Source organism: Triticum aestivum, chromosome 5A (genome assembly GCF_018294505.1).
Source record: "Triticum aestivum cultivar Chinese Spring chromosome 5A, IWGSC CS RefSeq v2.1, whole genome shotgun sequence".
In the NCBI taxonomy this organism is placed as follows: domain Eukaryota; kingdom Viridiplantae; phylum Streptophyta; class Magnoliopsida; order Poales; family Poaceae; genus Triticum; species Triticum aestivum.
In genome coordinates, this window is record NC_057806.1 from 601,025,299 (window position 1) to 601,046,331 (window position 21,033).

The 21,033-nt window shown below is 47.7% G+C and overlaps 1 protein-coding gene across 2 annotated transcripts; it reads right to left on the minus strand.

The window, feature by feature from the left end:
* Positions 1-8,359: 8,359 nt before the first annotated feature.
* Positions 8,360-12,062, minus strand: LOC123105199 (protein NRT1/ PTR FAMILY 6.4). 2 transcript variants are annotated; one of them, XM_044527213.1, is made up of 5 exons: positions 11,812-12,062; positions 11,584-11,698; positions 11,241-11,458; positions 10,609-11,159; positions 8,360-9,477 (listed from the first exon to the last, which is right to left on the minus strand). In XM_044527213.1, exons 1-5 carry the CDS (start codon positions 11,812-11,814, stop codon positions 8,580-8,582), a joined length of 1,785 nt encoding a protein of 594 aa, XP_044383148.1. In that variant the 5' UTR covers positions 11,815-12,062; the 3' UTR covers positions 8,360-8,579. The 2 variants fall into 2 exon arrangements, with proteins under 2 accessions (XP_044383148.1, XP_044383147.1); XM_044527212.1 differs by lacking the exon at positions 11,812-12,062 and having other exon boundaries at positions 11,584-11,704.
* Positions 12,063-21,033: the final 8,971 nt, after the last annotated feature.

The window sequence follows — 21,033 nt, forward strand, 5'->3', positions numbered from 1 at the left end:
TGTAAATACAGGCTTCACCGCAAGTCTGTATAAAACTATATGCTTTGATCAACTTATCAAAGCGTATATTCCAACTCCGAGATGCTTGCACCAGTCCATAGATGGATCGCTGGAGCTTGCATATTTTTTTAACACTTTTAGGATTGACAAAACCTTCTGGTTGCATCATATACAACTCTTCTTTAAGAAATCCATTAAGGAATTCAGTTTTGTTTATCCATTTGCCATATTTCATAAAATGCGGCAATTGCTAACATGATTCGGACAGACTTAAGCATAGATACGAGTGAGAAACTCTCATCATAGTCAACACCTTGAACTTGTCGAAAACCTTTTGCAACAATTCTAGCTTTGTAGATAGTAACACTACTATCAACGTCTGTCTTCCTCTTGAAGATCCATTTATTATCAATGGCTTGCCGATCATCGGGCAAGTCCACCAAAGTCCAAACTTTGTTCTCATACATGGATCATATCTCGGATTTCATGCCCTCAAGCCATTTATCAGAATCTGGGCTCATCATCGCTTCCTCATAGTTCGTAGGTTCGTCATGGTCAAGTAACATGACCTCCAGAACAGGATTACCGTACCACTCTGGTGCGGATCTCACTCTGGTTTACCTACGAGTTTCGGTAGTAACTTGATCTGAAGTTACATGATCATCATCATTAGCTTCCTCACTAATTGGTGTAGTAGTCACAGGAACAGATTTCTGTGATGAACTACTTTCCAATAAGGGAGCAGGTACAGTTACCTCATCAAGTTCTACTTTCCTCCCACTCACTTCTTTCGAGAGAAACTCCTTCTCCAAAAAGTTTCTGAACTTAGCAACAAAAGTCTTGCCTTCGGATCTGTGATAGAAGGTGTATCCAATAGTTTCCTTTGGATATCCTATGAAGACACATTTCTCCAATTTGGGTTCGAGCTTATCAGGTTGAAGCTTTTTCACATAAGCATCACAGCCCCAAACTTTCAGAAACGACAACTTTGGTTTCTTGCCAAACCATAGTTCATAAGGCGTCGTCTCAACGGATTTAGATGGTGCCCTATTTAATGTGAATGCAGTTGTCTCTAATGCATAACCCCAAAACGATAGTGGTAGATTGGTAAGAGACATCATAGATCGCACCATATCTAATAAAGTACGGTTATGACGTTCGGACACACCATTATGCTGTGGTGTTCCAGGTGGCGTGAGTAGTGAAACTATTTCACATTGTTTTAACTGAAGGCAAAACTCGTAACTCAAATATTTTATTTCCGCGATCATATCGTAGAAACTTTTATTTTTGTTACTATGATTCTCCACTTCACTCTGAAATGCTTTGAACTTTTCAAATATTTCAGACTTGTGTTTCATCAAGTAGATATACTCATATCTGCTCAAATCATCTGTGAAGATCAGAAAATAATGATACCTGTCGCGAGCCTCAATATTCATCGGACCACATACATCAGTATGTATGATTTCCAATAAGTCAGTTGCTCGCTCCATTGTTCCGGAGAACGGAGTCTTAGTCATCTTGCCCATGAGGCATGGTTTGCAAGCATCAAGTGATTCATAATCAAGTGATTCCAAAAGCCCATCAGCATGGAGTTTCTTCATGCGCTTTACACCAATATGACCTAAACGGCAGTGCCACAAATAAGTTGCACTATCATTATTAACTTTGCATCTTTTGGCTTCAATATTATGAATATGTGTATCACTATGATCAAGATCTAACGAACCATTTTCATTGGGTGTGTAACCATATAAGGTTTTATTCATGTAAACAGAACAATAATTTATTCTCTTACTTAAATGAATAACCGTATTGCAATAAACATGATCAAATCATATTCATGCTCAACGCAAACACCAAATAACACTTATTTAGGTTCAACACTAATCCCGAAAGTATAGGGGAGTGTGCGATGATGATCATATCAATCTTGGAATTACTTCCAACACACATCGTCACTTCACCCTTGACTAGTCTCTGTTTATTCTGCAACTCTTGTTTCGAGTTACTACTCTTAGCAACTGAACCAGTATCAAGTACTGAGGGGTTGCTATAAACACTAGTAAAGTACACATCAATAACATGTATATCAAATATACTTTTGTTCACTTGCTTGCCGTTCTTCTTGAAGTTCCCCTTCTTCCCTTTGCCCTTTTCTTGAAACTAGTGGTCTTGTCTACCATCAACACTTGATGTTTTTCTTGATTTCTACCTTCGTTGATTTCAGCATCACGAAGAGCTTGGGAATTACTTTCGTCATCCCTTGCATATTATAGTTCATCACGAAGTTCTACTAACTTGGTGATGGTGACTAGAGAATTCTGTTAATCACTATCTTATCTGGAAGATTAACTCCCACTTGATTCAAGCGATTGTAGTACCCAGACAATCTGAGCACATGCTCACTAGTTGAGCGATTCTCCTCCATCTTTTGGCTATAGAACTTGTTGGAGACTTCATATCTCTCAACTCGGGTATTTGCTTGAAATATTAACTTCAACTCCTGGAACATCTCATATGGTCCATGACGTTCAAAACGTCTTTGAAGTCCCGATTCTAAGCTGTTAAGCATGGTGCACTAAACTATCAAGTAGTCATCATATTGAGCTAGCCAAACGTTCAAAACATCTGAATTTGCTCCTGCAATAGGTCTGTCACCTAGCGGTGCATCAAGAACATAATTCTTCTGTGCAGCAATGAGGATAAACCTCAGATCACGGATCCAATCCGCATCATTGCTACTAACATCTTTCAACACAATTTTCTCTAGGAACATATCAAAATAAACACAGGGAAGCAACAACGCGAGCTATTGATCTACAACATGATTTGCAAAATACTACCAGGACTAAGTTCATGATAAATTTAAGTTCAATTAATCATATTACTTAAGAACTCCCACTTAGACAGACATCCTTCTAATCCTCTAAGTGATCACGTGATCCAAATCAACTAAACCATGTCCGATCATCACGTGAGATGGAGTAGTTTCATTGGTGAACATCACTATGTTGATCATATCTACTATATGATTCACGCTCGACCTTTCGGTCTCCGTGTTCCGAGGCCATATCTGTATATGCTTGGCTCGTTAAGTATAACCTGAGTATTCCGCGTGTGCAACTGTTTTGCACCCGTTGTATTTGAACGTAGAGCTTATCACACCCGATCATCACGTGGTGTCTCAGCACGAAGAACTTTCGCAACGGTGCATACTCAGGGAGAACACTTCTTGATAATTAGTGAGAGATCATCTTAAAATGCTACCGTCAAACTAAGCAAAATAAGATGTATAAAAGATAAACATCATATGCAATCAAAATATGTGACATGATATGGCCATCATCATCTTGCGCCTTTGATCTCCATCTCCAAAGTACTGTCATGATCTCTATCGTCACCAGCATGACACCATGATCTCCATCATCTTGATCTATATCAATGTGTCGTCACATGGTCGTTTCGCCAACTATTGCTCTTGCAACTATTGCTATCGCATAGCGATAAAGTAAAGCAATTATTTGGTGCTTGCATCTTATGCAATAAAGAGACAACCATAAGGCTTTTGCCAGTTGCCGATAACTTCAACAAAACATAATCATCTTATACAACAACTTATATCTCATCACGTCTTGACCATATCACATCACAACATGCCCTGCAAAAACAAGTTAGACGTCCTCTACTTTGTTGTTGCAAGTTTTACGTGGTTGCTACGGGCTTAGCAAGAACCGTTCTTACCTACGCATCAAAAACCACAAAGATAGTTTGTCAAGTTGGTGTTGTTTTAACCTTCGCAAGGATCGGGCATGGCCACACTCGGTTCAACTAAAGTTGGAGAAACTGACACCCGCCAGCCACCTGTGTGCAAAGCACGTCGGTAGAACCAGTCTCGCGTAAGCGTACGCGTAATGTCGGTCCGGGCGGCTTCATCCAACAATACCGCCAAACCAAAGTATGACATGCTGGTAAGCAGTATGACTTATATCGCCCATAACTCACTTGTGTTCTACTCGTGCATATAACATCAACACATAAAACCTAGGCTCGGATGCCACTGTTGGGGAACGTAGTAATTTCAAAAAAATTCCTATGCACACGCAAGATCATGGTGATGCATAGCAACGAGAGGGGAGAGTGTTATCTACGTACCCTCGTAGACCGAAGCGGAAGCGTTGACGCGATGTAGAGGAAGTAGTCGTACGTCTTCCCGGTCCAACCGATCCAAGCACCGTTACTCCGGCACCTCCGAGTTCTTGACACACGTACAGCTCGATGACGCACCCCAGGCTCCGATCCAGCAAAGCTTTCGGGGAGGAGTTTCGTCAGCACGATGGCGTGGTGACGATCTTGATGTTTAACCGTCGCAGGGCTTCGCCTAAGCACCGCTACAATATGATCGAGGTGTAATATCATGGAGGGGGGCACCGCACACGGCTAAGAAAACGATCACGTGGATCAACTTGTGTGTCTATGGGGTGCCCCCTGCCCCCGTATATAAAGGAGCAAGGGGGAGGCCGGCCGGCCCTTGTGGGCGCGCCAAGGAGGAGTAGGATTCCTACTCCTAGTTGGAGTAGGTTTCCACCTTTCCTAGTCCAACTAGGAGAAGGGGGAAAGGGGGGAAGAGGGGAAGGAAGGGAGAGAGGGGCCGCGCCCCAAACCCCTTGTCCAATTCGGACTGGGCTTGGGAGGGGCGCGCGCCACCTCCTGCTCCTTTTCAATAAGGCCCATTAAGGCCCATTGCTTCTTCCTCGTATTCCCGTAACTCCCCGGTACCTCCGAAAATACCCGAATCACTCGGAACCTTTCCGATGTCCGAATATAGTCGTCCAATATATCGATCTTTATGTCTCGACCATTTCGAGACTCCTCGTCATGTCCCCGATCTCATCCGGGACTCCAAACTCCTTCGGTACATCAAAACTCATAAACTCATAATATAACTGTCATCGAAACCTTAAGTGTGCGGACCGTACGGGTTCGAGAACAATGTAGACATGACCGAGACACGTCTCCGGTCAATAACCAACAGCGGAACCTGGATGCTCATATTGGCTCCCACATATTCTATGAAGATCTTTATCGGTCAGACCGCATAACAACATACGTTGTTCCCTTTGTCATCGGTATGTTACTTGCCCGAGATTCGATCATCGGTATCTCAATACCTAGTTCAATCTCGTTACCAGAAAGTCTCTTTACTCGTTTCGTAATACATCATCTCGCAACTAACTCATTAGTTGCAATGCTTGCAAGGCTTATGTGATGTGCATTACCGAGAGGACCCAGAGATACCTCTCCGACAATCGGAGTGACAAATCATAATCTCGAAATACGCCAACCCAACATGTACCTTTGGAGACACCTGTAGAGCTCCTTTATAATCACCCACTTACGTTGTGACGTTTGGTAGCACACAAAGTGTTCCTCCGGCAAATGGGAGTTGCATAATCTCATAGTCATAGGAACATGTATAAGTCATGAAGAAAGCAATAGCAACATACTAAACGATCGGGTGCTAAGCTAATGGAATGGGTCATGTCAATCAGATCATTCACCTAATGATGTGATCCCGTTAATCAAATAACAACTCTTTGTCCATGGTTAGGAAACATAACCATCTTTGATTAACGAGCTAGTCAAGTAGAGGCATACTAGTGACACTCTGTTTGTCTATGTATTCACACATGTATTATGTTTCCGGTTAATACAATTTTAGCATGAATAATAAACATTTATCATGATATAAGGAAATAAAATAATAACATTATTATTGCCTCTAGGGCATATTTCCTTCAGAAATGACTTGGTTCACGGGAAGAGTAATCCTCATATAGAAGCATTAAACATTTTTTTGTGTAGCTACTTCAACTCCCTATGTAATATAGGTTCTTGAGTATATAGCAGATTATCAGGCAAGGCTAATGTTGATAATACCTATAGTAGGAGAGACTCATCATGGCATCCACTAGATCAGTTGTGGTCACTGCCACTGACAAACCGGCGCTCTTAGTTGATAATTTTTCTCATCATTGACTTCCATAAGGCCTACGACACCGTCCACGGGTCCTTCCTTAGGGAAGTATTGATCCGCAAGGGATTTCATGATCGTTGGGTGACAAGGGTTGTGCAACTTGTCTCTAGTGGCCGCACGACCAAATATTAAAAGCGAGGTAGGGCCGTTCTACCCAAGTTTCTATGAGGTGAGATAGGGAGATCCCTTCTCTTTGTTCCTATTTAATATGGTCATGGATGCTCTTTCCGCGATCCTTAACAAGGCCAAGGCATCCGGTCACATTTAAGGAGTGGTTCCTCACCTCGTGGTTGTAGGGCACTCTATGCTGGAATACGCGGACGACACCATCATAATGGTCAAAGGATCTGACGCGGATATTTTGAGCCTCAAATTTCCCATAATTTGCTTCCAACAGATGTTGGGATTAACCATCAACTTTCATAAAAGTGAGGTCATGGTCATGGGGTATGATGAGACCATGCATCAAAGCATTGCCGACAGATTGAACTGTCGATTGGGGACCTCTTATCTAGGGACCCCATTAGTGATTCTAGACTCTCGGTGTCGGATCTTTGTTTGTCCGTCTCCAAGATTCAATATCGAGTTGAGCCTGGCAATGTAGGTGGCTCTCCAGATGGCATGGAAAATGCCCCTAAACTCGCCCCTGACTAGCCTTCTCATGTTCATTATGGGCTTCTACAGCCTCCATGAAACTCTTCATCATGAGATAGCCACTGTCCAATCAAAATTCGTCTAGGCATGCAAGGGTGATAAAAAAATACCATATGGTTAAATGGTCTCATTTGCAAATCTAATGACCGGCGAGGTCTAGGTATTGTGTCCTCCAAGTGGATAAACATTGATCTCCTGTCCAAGTGCCTTTGGCGCATAGCGAACAATGAGGGTGGGCTTTGGCTGGAGATTATCCGATCCAAGTACTTGCGGGGCCAAGCCTCTGGCGTTTTGTCAATGCTTCGGGGCCTCCCAATTCTGACAATCTATAATTCAACTCCTTTCGGTTCTCCGGATTGGTACTTCGATTTTTGTAGGGTCTAGCTCATCCACTCTATTTTGGATTGACCGTTCGATGGGTGATATGCCGTTTACTGTCCGCTTCTCGGAGATTTTCTCCATTTGCTCCTTGCCCTATATCTCGATTGAGGCTGCCATTATTGATCTTGGGAGCCATGCTTTTCGTCATGCGTTTGGCATTGCTGAACAAGATGCTTGGAAGGGCCTCTTGGAGTGTGTGGCCCTTCACACCCCGAGTTCCGATCGGGACCGGGTCTCCTGGCACCTTCAATCCGGTCACCGGTTCTCCACTAGATCCCTCTACCATGCCATTGCTCCCTTGACTAGCCAAGAACCCTTGATTTTACTTTCGAAAATGAAACTCCCCTTGAAGATCCGGATTTTCATTCGGCGGTGGATTCATGGTCCAGTACCTTCAGGGGTAGAGGTACTCAAACTTCATGGACCGGATGATGGTTTGTGTCCTCTTTGTGATACGGCACCAGAGGACTGAAATCTATCTTATTCTGGTGTGTTTTAGTGTAATTCTTGTGGAGTTGCTTCAGGGAAGTGGTAGGTGGTGCCACACCAGCTTACCTGACCTCTTTGAGGAATTGATGGCCTGCCGGTAGGGACGCGCCACATTATGTGGATTGGGATCGGGGCCCTTTATTGGACCCTTTGGACGATTCATATAATTAGCTAGTTATCAAACGCTTTCCGTTGCGACGCCCGATCGATGTGATATATAAATTTTGTGGCTTTATACAAATTTGGAGGCCGCTTAGCAGCACCGCGGATCACGCAGCCATTGATGTTCTATTGGTTGGCTTCAGGACCTTGGCTCTTCGCTTGTCTTCGCCCCTTCCGTCGCCATCTCCAGAGCCAGATTAGCCGTGATTGCCGCTAACCCCTGTGCGTCATTTTGTGGTTTTTTGCTTGTTGAGTTGGGGCCCTCAACATGGATCTGTTCCTATGTTTCATTTGTACTCTGTGAGTTGTTTTCATTCTTTCTTTTGTTGGTACCCGTCGTGGTTCCATTTGTTAACTTTGGATGCTTATGCCCTATGGTGCTTTATTTATAAAATGAGGCGTAAAGCCTTTTTTAGTTGGTGCAGGTATGGTACTCACAAATGGTGCAGGAGAGGTCATCATTGCCTCCTGTCAACTGTTGTTCTACTAAAACGAATACACTTGATTTTTTTTTGAGAAAGAAATTACAAATGCAACGCTCACATACACACGAACACTCATCATTATGAACATACACACGCATACCCCACCCCTAGGAGCATCTCTGAAAGACTGAAGCGGCAAACCTTGGGATTGACAAAGTCACCCGATGCACTTTCCAATCGATGCGAACATCATCTCCCGCTGAATACACATCTCCGGAATGCCTAAAATAAAATTCAGAAAAATGTGAACACCCATGTCAAGTCTGAGAGACTTGAACTTTGATGGGCTGGTTCCACCAAAAAAATCTAACCATCTAAGTTTACACTCAATTTGCTATTTGTATGCATATCTTACAAACTCACACTCCCTACACATCCATCCCCACAGTGTTCTCACTAACCACAAGGACGCCGTCCGTCTCCTTTTTCGTGGTATCGTTGTCCCCCTCAGTGGGAGCCACAACCACTGACGTGTTGGGCTTGTACTCGTGCTGCCTCGCAATCACCACGAACACAACGAAGTTGACCACCCCAAGCACAGCCAGCATCCAGTAGAACAAGTCAAGCCTCCCCCTATCCAGGTTATTCCGTATCCATGCCCCTCTTGTCACGGTGTGGACAAGGAAAACGAGGAAGCTACTCAAGAAGAACCCCATGGACAACGTGACCAGAAAAAGGCCCGTGCTCATGGACTTCATCCTCTCCGGCGCCTCGCGGATGAAGAATTCGAGCTGCCCCACGTACGCGAACGCCTCGCCGGCGCCCACGATGAAGAACTGCGGCACCAGCCAGAACGCGCTGATGGCAACTTGCGACTCCCCGTTCGCCGCGTCGCGGCGCATCTTCTCGACTAGCGCGGCCACGACCATGGCCACGGTTGCGAAGACAAGGCCCGTTCCTACGCGCTGGAGCGAGGTGAGCCCCTGCGCGCGGCCGGTGAGGCGGGCGGCGAGCGGCACGAGGAAGCGCTCGTTGAGGGAGGTGAAGAGGAGGATGGAGAGGAAGAGGAAGACGGAGAGGGAACCGGCGGGGATTTCGAAGCCGGCATTGAGGCGACGGTCCATGTGGGTGGCTTGCTCCACGGAGAATGTGGTCATCTGGGAGTATATTGTCCAGAAGAGGATGCAGGTGGACCAGATAGGCATCAACTTCACCACCATCTTCACCTCCTCCACTTCCGTCATTGTTGAGGTTGATGCCTGCTCCTGCTTTTTCGGAGTTGCGGCCAGGTCGACTTGATCCATCACTGCAGCTTTGTCGAGGCACCTGCATGGGGATCACAAAAGTTAATCATGCACATTTTAAGCAAAAACATGGACAAATATCGTATATAATAGCAGTCTTGATAAATCTCGGTCGATTGAGACTTCGTTATGTCTCGGTCGATGATACATTGATAAGACAGTCTATCTTAAACCACCCCACATGATTTATTTTTTCTCTATTTTTGGATCTGGATCCATTTGAGTTTGGAGCAGAAGATCCATGTACCCGAGTTATCCTTTTTGTTAGCTTCCCTGGCAACTCCATCTCAACGTCGACACAGACATGACACGGGGACAAGTGGCGTGCTCGTACTAGCGGAAGAGTACACATCATAATTATGAAGTCCTAGCTGTCCCGGACGAACGGTGCTAGTCCACAGTCCATGTTAACCATGGGAAATTATGTGGCTGATATCCAAAACACCATTTTGTTTATTTCGAATGAAATAAGATAAAATGATGATGGAAACAACGAACGATCGAGCAGTGATATTTGATATTATAATACGAACAGCTAGCCACATGCATATGATCCTACTCAGACAGCAAGTAGCACATCTTGTCAGCATCTTTAGGATGGAAATGGCCCATCCACCATTATTATTTTTGTGTGGTAGCGTTTACAATTTCGGTAACAGAAAAATTTGTATCTCATGCATGTATCCAAAATTTAGGTAATTTAAAAAGTGGATTTCAATCTATCAAAATCGACTTAACTTTAGTAAAAAATGGTCAAATTCAAATATTGTTTGAACGAACTTCATTAACATGCTTGAAAATAGCACGTAGTTACTCGTCGGCATCTAGTTAATGCAAATGGCCTCCAAAAAGAGTGATGTAAACATGGTTTTCACTCAGTGAGATTTCGATGAAATTCACTGAATTTCATTAATTTCAGCAGACATTGAAATATCTACCTTCTGGCCAAAATATTTCAGCAATTTTTCAGTAGTACACATGAATTCAAATATTTTTCAAATTATTTTTCAAAAAAATTCAAACATGTAATTGAATTCAGGTTAATATTTCAGCGTTTTGACCGAAATGCAAACTGAAATCACTGATATTCACTGAAATTCGGTGATTTCGGTTGGTGCTGAATTTTTCTTGAAATATAAATACTAATAATTACCTGAGCCTGTCAGTATGGGCCACCTTGGCCGTGTGGAATCCATTGAGCTCATCGGCATTGGCAGGGGTCGGCAGCTTGCGCTTCTTCCACGCCGTCCACAGCACCCTACCGATGACCGTGAGCGGGCTCCCCGCCGGCCGCCGGTACCTGTACTTGGACGTCCCCGCCACGAGCACGACGACGCCGAGGGCCATGGCGGCGGCCGACACGCCGTAGCCCCAGCCCCGTCCGACGTTGTCCTGCACGTACACCAGCACGGTGACCGCGAACAGGGACCCTAGGCTGATGCAGAAGTAGAAGCGGTTGAAGAAGAAGACCATGGCGCGCTCCTCCCGCGGGTTCCGGCCGTCGAACTGGTCCGACCCGAACCCCGACACGTTGGCCTTGAGCCCCCCCGCGCCGGCCGCGATGACGTACAGCGCCACGTACAGCAGCGTCAGCTGCCCGCCGCTCGCCGGCACGCACTCGTGCCCCTGCGCGCCCCGCGCGTCCACGCACGGCGGCGGCCTCATGCTCGGCGCCACCGTGTCCACCGCCAGCAAGCTCACGCCCTGTGTTGGTCCATCGGTTAGCGACGCAATGCATGCAAGCACGGTACAAGTGGAAGTGGATGCGTGTGGTAGGTTAATTACTGCGGCGGCGATGGTGGCCGAGACGGCGATGGTGAGGTACCGGCCGAGCTTGGCGTCGGCGAGGAAGCCGCCGACGATGCCTAGGAGGTTGAGGGTGCCCATGAAATTGGTGACGATGGTGGCAGATTTGGCGTTGGAGAGGTGCAGCTCGCCGACGAGGTACGTCACCAGGTTCATGGATATGCCCATCACGCACACACGCTCCGCAAGCTCCGTCCCTGCACCAGCAAGTCCAGATTAACGCCATTGATGGCTTTACACGCGCCCTGAGCTCATTAATACAGCCTTCAAATTCAAGTGCGCCGGCTGAATGCGGCGCACATGACGGCGTACGTATACGTACCTAGGATAAGTCCGGCTCCGAGCCATCCCCCGGTCTTGGATTTGTCCACCGGGTTGCCGCGGAAGTCGACGGCATCATCGGCGTCGCTGTAGCCGCCATGGCCGCCGGCAGAAACCTGCATGTGTTTGCACAGAACCGTGAGCAACTCGCCATGCAATCTCATGCAGATAACTAATCATCCTCATGCAAGCATGTGCATGCCCACCCAGCTAATGTCTGGGCACTCACCATTGCCGGTGCTAGCTTGTGTACGTAGACAGGGAAGGAGGAGAGGAACGTTTGTGTTGTGAGGCAGGCTGAGAGGATGAGCAAGAGATCGATGATTTAAGCTCTCGTGGTTGTGGTTGATGCTGAGTTTCGCTGGTTGCTTGTCTGGATTAACTTCCGTTTTCTGGCCAGGTAGCGCGAAAAAGAGAAAAAGTGGAGATGATCTAGCGGCAGTGAGCGGGCAGGGACTGGAGGATGTATGCTGGCCACGTCTTTGCCATCGGACGGACAAGTAAGATGATGACCTGGGCGGTTGCGTGGTTTGTGACTTTGTGGTGGGTGGCTCTGGCTTGGCCAACATTTTCCGTGTAAGCTTTCTCCGTGTGGATTATGGACTCCGTACTATAAGCATATTCCGTACCGGTCCACCCGTAGGTGTAACACAACATCAGTATTTTTGAATGATGTGAAGATTGCTCACCACGCCTGCCTGCCGCGCGGTAGGTGTAACATCAATATAATCCTAAACGTGCGGACCTATTACTTGAGTTTTATGCCCTGTTCGATAATCACCCACTCACGAAATCTGCGGAGCGAGGAAACTGCAACTCCACCATTTTGAACTACATCTCCGCCAACTCCGCTCCCGGAGGTGTGGAGCGGAGCGATACCGAACAACGCCTTACTCTCTGGCTCTCTGCCCCCCTCTAATTTCAGCCGGTGCAGGCCCCTGTCACTAATCCTACTGACCCATGTTAATAGATCCGTTAAATACATAACAAAGCCCCCATAGCTCTATCATTACTCGTGTAAGATTATCGACTCCGTGATAGCACTTTTCTTTTGTATTTTGTTTCTCGAAAAACTTGTAGCTAAACCTGGGTGTATTGCACCCTTGATGATTTGTGGCTTCGAATATGCATCAATATTTTAGAAATGCATGTGTTTATGGCCAATGAGCGGCTCACATTATGTCACACATACGGGATAACTTGCACGCAAGATAGGGCACTTAGAGTTCTCATTTTTATGTAAAAAGATTGTAATCCCCTTTTTAATAGTTTTGTAGCCATATCTCGCCATACTACAGTGGTAGTAGTGAAGACGTAGGGGTTAGCCGAGAGAGTTAAGTTGGACAAAAAAGGCATGATGGAGAGTTTGGCTTGGTGGCTTTGGAAGCACCAGAAATGGGTGCATCTTTGACAGGCAACACCCCTCCATCTCGTGCCTGGTGCAACAAATCCAAGACGACACATGCCGATGGGCCAAGGCAGGGGCCTTCAGGTGAGATAGTTTGTTGCCCGAGAGATAGGCTTTTGTTATGGTGGGCAGAGCATCCCATGTCTCTGCTCCGGTCATTCACCTTTGTGCCATCGTCAATGAGCACGTGCAAGTGATGACCGTACGTCTGTACCATGTACACCCAACTCTTAGGGTGTGTTTGGTTCGAGAACGAAGTGGAATGGAATGTCATGGTTTCATTCCACTGGAATAGGTTGGTTCCGTCCTTGTGGAATTCACAGGAATGGAATGGTTACATTTCGGTGTTTAGTTTCTGAGATGGAATGGAATGAATTTGTTGATTGCACCACTCAAATTATTGACTTTGGCATCAAGTACAAACAGGATACATGTAATAAAAAATTGTCAAATAAATGCTAGTTATTCCGTCATACACATGTTAAGAATCTGTCAAAATACAAATATCTACATGTCAAAAATCTGTAAAAAATACAAGTATCTACATGTCCAAAAACTGTCAAAATACAAGTCATCCATCTACATGTTGAAAATCAAGCTTGCCATGATTAGGAAAAGGTACCAAGGTGTTGTGATTAGGGATAATACAAGGCATCCACCCCTAAACGGTTCCCAAATCTTGTTGTGATAGCTACGAATGAAATCAATCATTGTCGTCGCCGCTTGCAGCTACTTGCCCAGTCGCCGGCCAGCGCCAGAAATTCGCCACCGAGGGGCTTGCGAGGTGCAGCCGCTCGTTGTATTCCAGCTTCAGCTAGCGGAGAACCGCAGCGATCCGGCGCGGAGCTTGGGCAAGGAGGCCGGAGGCCGGCGGAGCTCTGGTAGGCGATAGAGAGAGGCGTTGCCGGAGAGTGAGAGACGAGGAGACGCGGCGCCGGAGAAGGGGATAAGAAAGGGCGCAGAACGACAGGGAGTGGTGGCGCTGGGATTGGGTTCGGAGACGAGGGAGTCGTGGGGGAGGCAGGAGATGCGAGGCGTTCCGCGTGGTTCCTCCAAATCGGAGGTACGAGTGTGTTCCGCATCTCACGCGAATATTCCGTTTGAGGGAATGGATAGGTTCCAATTCTTCGCTGCTACCGAACACAGGAATCAGGCCTAGGAACGTAATGGACCCGTTACATTCCACCCCATGACCTGAAACAAACACACCCTTACTTTCCTATCAATGTAGTGATACTCAATCTTTGCACATTCGGGAAAAAATTATGGAGCTTGTCAACGAAACCATGGCGGAGGCACCTAGTGTACTTTCATTGTGAGCTGACGCCCATCAGCCAAAGATGTGACATATTTCTCGGAACAAGCTTTCACCCCCTTTATATATAAAGCAATCACCGAACCAAGTACACGGTCTAAACACCTAAGCTTCATGACTACGCCCCCAGGAGGGAAAACGGCCCAAAGCGTCGCCGCTGCCGAGTCCAGAAGGGACAAGGGTCTTCATCCGAAACCCTGGCACGAAGAGGACCACCACGACGACGTCTTCAAAAAGAAAGTGGCGTCCGCAAGCGTCGTCGTCGTCAGCGTCAAAGCGCAGAGCTTTCGCTCGGTGCCAAAGTTGTGCCATATTGGCTTAGAAAATACAAGAGTATGCAAGCAGACACTAATAAACCAAAAACTTAATCACTTAAACAAAAACCAAATTTAGTGTCATGACAAAACATCGTTTAGAGTAAGACATATATTCTTTTTGACAATCTAAGTATATATAGTAAGAGCAACTCCAATGTTTCGTCCGCTCATGTCCGTTAGGGTTCGTGCGGACAAAAACGACTGCCCAACGTGCGGACCCATTTCCATTTTGCGTCCGCTTTGTGTCCGCGCGGACCCATTTCGGTCTCAAATTTGGGTTGCATTTGGATCCGCGGCGGACACAAAGTGGACGCTTTGTGCGTGCTCCTCGTCCGCTCCGTCCGCTGCATGCGAGGTATGGCCTACCTGTCACAGGCTCACTTCTCTGTCCTCCTTTTTTCTGTACTGGCCCACCACCCACGCACCAATCTCGTCCCACACTGTGCTCCTCGCCGGCGCCCGGAACTACTCCTCGCAGGCGTCCGCAGCTACTCCTCGCTGGCGCCCGTCCCCCGTCCCCTGCTGGAGCTACTCTGCCCAGGCCTTGCCCTGCCCCGCCGCCGCATGTGCTCGCCCTGCACCGCCGCTGCACGCGCCGCGCGCCACCGCGCTCGCCCTGCGCCGCCGCCGCACGCGCCCCCCGCCACCGCGCTCGTCCTGCGCCGCCGTCGCACGCGCCCCCGCCGCCGCACGCGCCCCGCGCCGCTGCTCGCCCATGCGCCGCCGCCGCACGCGCCCCCCGCCCCGCACGCACCCCGGTAGCCCCGCTCGCCATGCACCGCCGCACTCGCGCCGCGTGGTGGCCATGGTGCAGCTCCGGGACCCCCCCCCCCCCCCCCCCCCGCGCGCACATCCAAACCGCGGGTACGGCGAGCTCGCGGGCACGGCGACAGGCGCGGCAGGACACGGAAGCGGGCGTGCAGGTGGTTGGACGCGGATGAGGTAGGACGCGGGCGCGCAGCAGGACGCAGGCGCAGGCGCGGCGTGGTAGCAGGTCAGCGCGGGGCGCGCGGGCGGCGGATACGGGCAAGGCAGGATGCGGGCGGGGCGACGGGCATGGCGACGAGCACGGCGAGCGCGGCGCCCATCAGGTGTTTGTTGAAATGTCGGGACGTACATGTCCAAAATGGGTCAGCTGACCCAAATATAAAAGCGGACACGGATGTCCGTTTGGCCGACCCAAACGGACAAAAAGCGGATAAAATCCGCGTCCGTCTGGGTCTTCCCGTTGGAGTTGCTCTAACTTCTTATTTTCTATCGAATGGTCTGATCTGGAGTAGAATCAAGAAGTGATGCTTATATGGTTTGCATTTATTCATGGAATGGAACAAGTTGAATATGCTATAGAGGAAGTACATGACACTCGGTTCAAAGTACGTCTCACCAAGATACCTCACCCCCGTACGTATACTGCATCGTGCGTGGACGCACGTCATGTGCGCGTGGGCAGTGCAAAACACAGCCAGTTTGGTGGCGAGGAAGATCCGATGGATTTGTGGGGAGCCACCGCGTGAAGCCGGCCGTCGACGTGCCCCCCGGCCCGCGTGGACGCACAGCGCCGCCGGGCCACACGTAGAAGTCGGCTACGGAACTGCCACCAGGTGGCTGGCTCCGGGACGGAGGTTGCCGTCGACGCTGACTTGTCAAGATCTCACTGGCTGCCGCGGTTCGACGTGGACGGACGGCTCCTTCCTGCGCGACGGCAAGTCTGCCAAGCAGCCAGCTCCACCGGCCGAATGGAGTTTGAGTTGTTGGACTGGCCGGATGGGGACACGCATCCATGCAGGCCAGGCAATTCCGACGCTGACGTGGCGCCAGCTAGCTAGCGATTACCGGATGAACCCGCCTCGGATGATTTGCGTGGCGGGACGTCTCTACAATCTCAGTTCATGCTTCTCATCGGGTTTGATGATATTTTCGGTAGAGCTGAGCAGTATTTTCTCCCTGTTTGTCCACTACCGAGAAAACACGCACTCAGACGATGCCATACACGCGTGTGTAATCAGCACGAGGTTTTGGGAAAACGAAACTATTTTGTGCACGGCGACTGGTGGCCGATTTATGCATGATCCATAATCGGACGCTGTTGAGGCTCGTACTACGTGTTTTGCTGGCTCATCTTTGGTAAAGATTGATCGGGTCATCAGCCGTTCGCCTCTCTTCTCCGTCCATCTCTCATGACAACACAACCCATGTTGTAAACCTTGTTGCAACACGACCCATGTCGTCCCCGGCGTCCCCCACAACATCGGCTCCAGCACCGGCGACCGGCGTTTGCAACTTGGCGGTGTCTCCCACAACTCTCGCTCGCCGTACCCCCCAACCCCCCCCCCCCCCCCCCCCCCCCCCCCCACGTGCCCGTCGCCGTTGGATCGAACACACAGATTCAAACCGTAGACAAAGTCATGCGTAGGTGCCTGCGTAGCTGCTGGTTGCTACAGGGTTGCATATTGCGCACTCTGGCAGTCGTTATAAACAGGGCCATACCAGGGAAATGAGAGACCCTGTGCAAATCAAAATTAGGCTCTACAATCATTTTTTTTGTCAACACTGTAATTTTTCATAAGAAATTACACCAGCTGGAAGCACAAGTTCAAAAGACCTAACGACGTCACATACTAGATTGATGGATTGTGATTGGAGATAGATACATAGGGTTACTTGGCGTAAAGTACTTCCAACAGTTATTTACTCTAGCATTAATGCTTCAATTAATACCTTGATTAACAAAAAAATTGGGGGCCCTCCGATGCTGGGGGCCCTGTTCAGTTGTTCATGTTGCACATGTGGACATACTGCCACGTTCATGCACAGAGAGGCTCGGGATGTTGGTCTTCGTCGTCGGCGCCAAAGATGGCCACTCCCGCGGGCGGGAGGGTGAAAGAGAAAACTGAAAAGGGATTGGGGGAAGAACAGCTACAGCAGAAGCCAGAAGGAACCAATGATAATCTCTAGTGGTTAAGAGGAAGGGGAAGGCCACTGGGGTTTGATGCCCGCTGGAGTCCGTTGTTCTTATGGTCTTCTCTGGTTGTTCCAGTTTCCTATAGTCTTCCCCCGGGATGTTGTTGGGCAGTGGTTTAGTGTTGTCATATTTTCGCCCCATGGTGGGTGATCCGTTTTAGGGTCGTTAACAGTGGTTTTTCTGGCGATGCGTCAACTCGCTCCCCCCCTTTCAGTCTCCTTTTTGCTTCTAGTCTGTCTCATTTAGCTTTGGCTTGCCTAGTGGATGATATTTTTGACAGTACTCAAACAGACTGATATATTTCCGTTAATTGCAAAGTTAATGGAAAGGGGTGTGAGCCTGGTTGGAAGAGGAAGGGGAAGGCCACTACCGCGGCACGATGGCCCCTAACCCTAGCACGTCTGGGCAGCGGCGGCTCAGACTAATCTATCGATTTTCGGCCTCATACCATATAAGTACTTTGCACTCGTTTTGGACCGAGAAATCCTATCCCAACTCAAACCTACCTGGTCAGTTCTTGGGCACAACCCAAACCCAAACCGAACCAAACTGGCTTTCCATCTCTCAATCCAATATAGAGACCAGACCTTCATATACATAGACCAAATCAAAAACCAAAGAGACCAAAAACTAAGATTCGAAAAAAATTACTATTCCCAGATTTACATGAAGCTCGAGTGAAGTGCACGACACAGCCACCCTCTAGAAATAATCGACCCCGGCCGCCGCAAATCTCTGGCAATCTGTGGATCCCGACGTCCACCACGATCGACGTCAATGGGGCAGAAAGGCAGGAAGCGTAAGGGCATCCCTCTCCTCCTCCCAAGTCGAAGATCGCCCGTATCAGTGAGCCTCTGACCTAACTGATCGACTCCACGCCCGATTATATATCTGAATGAACGGGCGGTTATTAGTTTTTCCCTGGTAACCTTCCCTCACTGCCTGAGTTTGCTTGCTTCACTTGCGTGCAGTTGACAAGTTGGGTCACAGTGGGGCCATCTTACTGCTGTTTGAGACACCCTCTGGCTTCGCCGTATTCGTGTATGATGGTGTCCAACTCTACTAGCAAAAAGCCGAGGAGGTAGTATGTTCTTCCTTCTGCTCATTTACTTGCTTGCCGGCTTTTTTTAGAAAAGGAGGAAGATCCCCGACCTCTGCATCTGGACGATGCATGCAGTCACTTTATTAACTATTCACACAAGACCTTACAAAGTCATATAACAGTAAGACTAAAGCCCCCGTCTGGCAACATCTGTCGCTACTCCTATCCAGTTGATGAAGGGATGCTGATAGTCTGGGCCTAATACTAAACAGACCTCGCAGCCAAAACTAAACATCTAAGACCCGAGGTCCCAATCAGGATGCCTGTCGGGTATGGGCCACCTACCAATCCGGCGCACTCCTCAACTAGGACGCCTGCCGGGTACGAGGCCGCCGCATACTTGCTTGCCAGCTGATCTTGCCTTGTCATTCACCTAACCTTCTGGATTTTCCTGCAGAAAATCTGGGCCAACTTTGTCAAGGACTACATGCCGCACAAAGTCTGTACACATTTCTTTCCTTTGCATCAAAATAATTATCATTTTCCCATTTTTTTGTACTCTGTACTTTTGTATATTGAGGTCATTAGTTGTTTTTTTTCTTTGTATTCTGTTGGCAGAGCATATAGTTGACGCTGTTGCAGGCATGCCAAAAAAAAACCTTTTTTTCCCTGAAAGTTCAACATTGTGTGAGCAAAGCGATTTATGAATAATCACCTGGTACAGGTTGGAACGTAAGGAGTGTATTGCTGTGCATCAATTTTTAGCTAGTAGTAACTGCTAGCTAGATATAATATGGTTTAGCCCTGAGACTACCAAAATAGACCACTAGTGTCCATGCATTTTGAAAGACATTATCTTAGCTCATGAAGTTATTTTCATTTACGTACGCTGCACGAAAACCAGGACTTGGATAAGGCTATATCTTCTTAGACATAACTACTGAATTGGCCTCCTCTCATGATTTAGAGTTTGAATAATTATTATTATTTACTTTTCATATCTTGATCAGGTCATTTGGCTACAAGAGTTCAGGAGATTCGAGAACAAGGCCAATGTATTTAATCATACTGGTGTCAGCAAAGAACTTGCAGAGATGATCCAAAGATGGCACGCCCCTGGTCAGCTGCTAGCTGTCGGAAAGCCTGAGCACAAAGAAATCATCGAAGCAAAATTGGTCAGTATTAATTAGCTCCCTTCTTTGCTTACTATGTCCAGGAGCAATTTTGAGCAATACTTTCACCGTGGCAGAAAATACGCTGCCTGTATAATGAAGCTGTGTTGGAGGTCATGTGGGGCATAAAAAATCTCATGAAGAGTTTAGTGCCTCTTGAAGATGGTGAGCTGAGCAAAGAAGACCGGCTTCCGATGAGTTATGGGATGAAAACTGTCCTCAATCGTCATGGATTCGATGTCACGCCGGAAATGGTGAGAATACCTTTCGCTTAATGTCCCCCTACGTCTGGCATGAAATGCTCTGCTTTATAGCTCCTTGACATTCACTTTCCAATAGTTCGCTGCAGTGACCGAAGTTTTCGATGCAATGTTATTCGTCTAGATGTTTTCCTTTTTGCAAACATTTTTCTGCTAGAGAGATGATTATGCAATGCTCCTTGTATCCTGCCAGGTTAATGACAAGATTATCGAGTATGCGTGCGTCTTGTATGACTGCTAGTTAGTATGCGGGCCCAAGCATTCTGAATGTTTGCAAAGATGTGGTGAGATCCTCCAAGAGGTGTCCAGCATTCAGTGTGAGGGATGGAGCGTGATGAAAATTGCGACAGCTTTGAAGATTTTAATCTTCCCTCATGACGATGATGATGACGATGATGACGACGACGATGATGAAGCATATCCCGAACTGGTAAATCATAGACCAAGTACAATATTTTGTAAAATTGTTCTTAGCATCTCCCTGATGTAAACTTCGCATTCACTAAGTTGTCAGGACTCAAGAAAAGAAGTACTTCGCCCTTTTCCTTCAGTAAATACGCCCATGGTTGTTTATTTTCAGGAATTCTCAGAAGAAGAGCTCTGTAAGTTGAGGAATGATGGATCACTCTACGACGGAAAACTTCTGAAGCGGTCCTGTATGTGCGTGTACAACGAGATGGTGCGGGCCCGTAAACTTATGGCCACTACGGAGATACGACTGGAGCTGTTGATCCTAGAGTCCCAGGAAGCGCATCAAGAGCCTGAAACTGAACCGGGGTAGGATGTCAGATGGGTCTGTAAAAATCGTTGGCACTGTCCTGAATATATTATCAGACAGCTGAATAATTCATTACCTGACGCCTTGCGCTGTTGCTTCCTCCTGTCTCATATGCAACCTCAGCCTTCTCTTCCCCCTCCAGCTCCGGCGAGCTCAACAAATTATTATCAGGAGTATGGCTAGACTTGACTCTTGTC

What these genes read in the sequence shown, in the direction of transcription:
- LOC123105199 (XM_044527212.1), bottom strand. Translation starts at nt 11,704, where the DNA reads ATGCAGGTTTCTGCCGGCGGCCATGGCGGCTACAGCGACGCCGATGAT. An exon ending in CGGCCACCATCGCCGCCGCA is followed by an intron (nt 11,160 to 11,240) that starts GTAATTAACCTA and finishes GGACCAACACAG; the next exon opens with GGCGTGAGCTTGCTGGCGGT. An exon ending in GCCCATACTGACAGGCTCAG is followed by an intron (nt 9,478 to 10,608) that starts GTAATTATTAGT and finishes ATCCCCATGCAG; the next exon opens with GTGCCTCGACAAAGCTGCAG.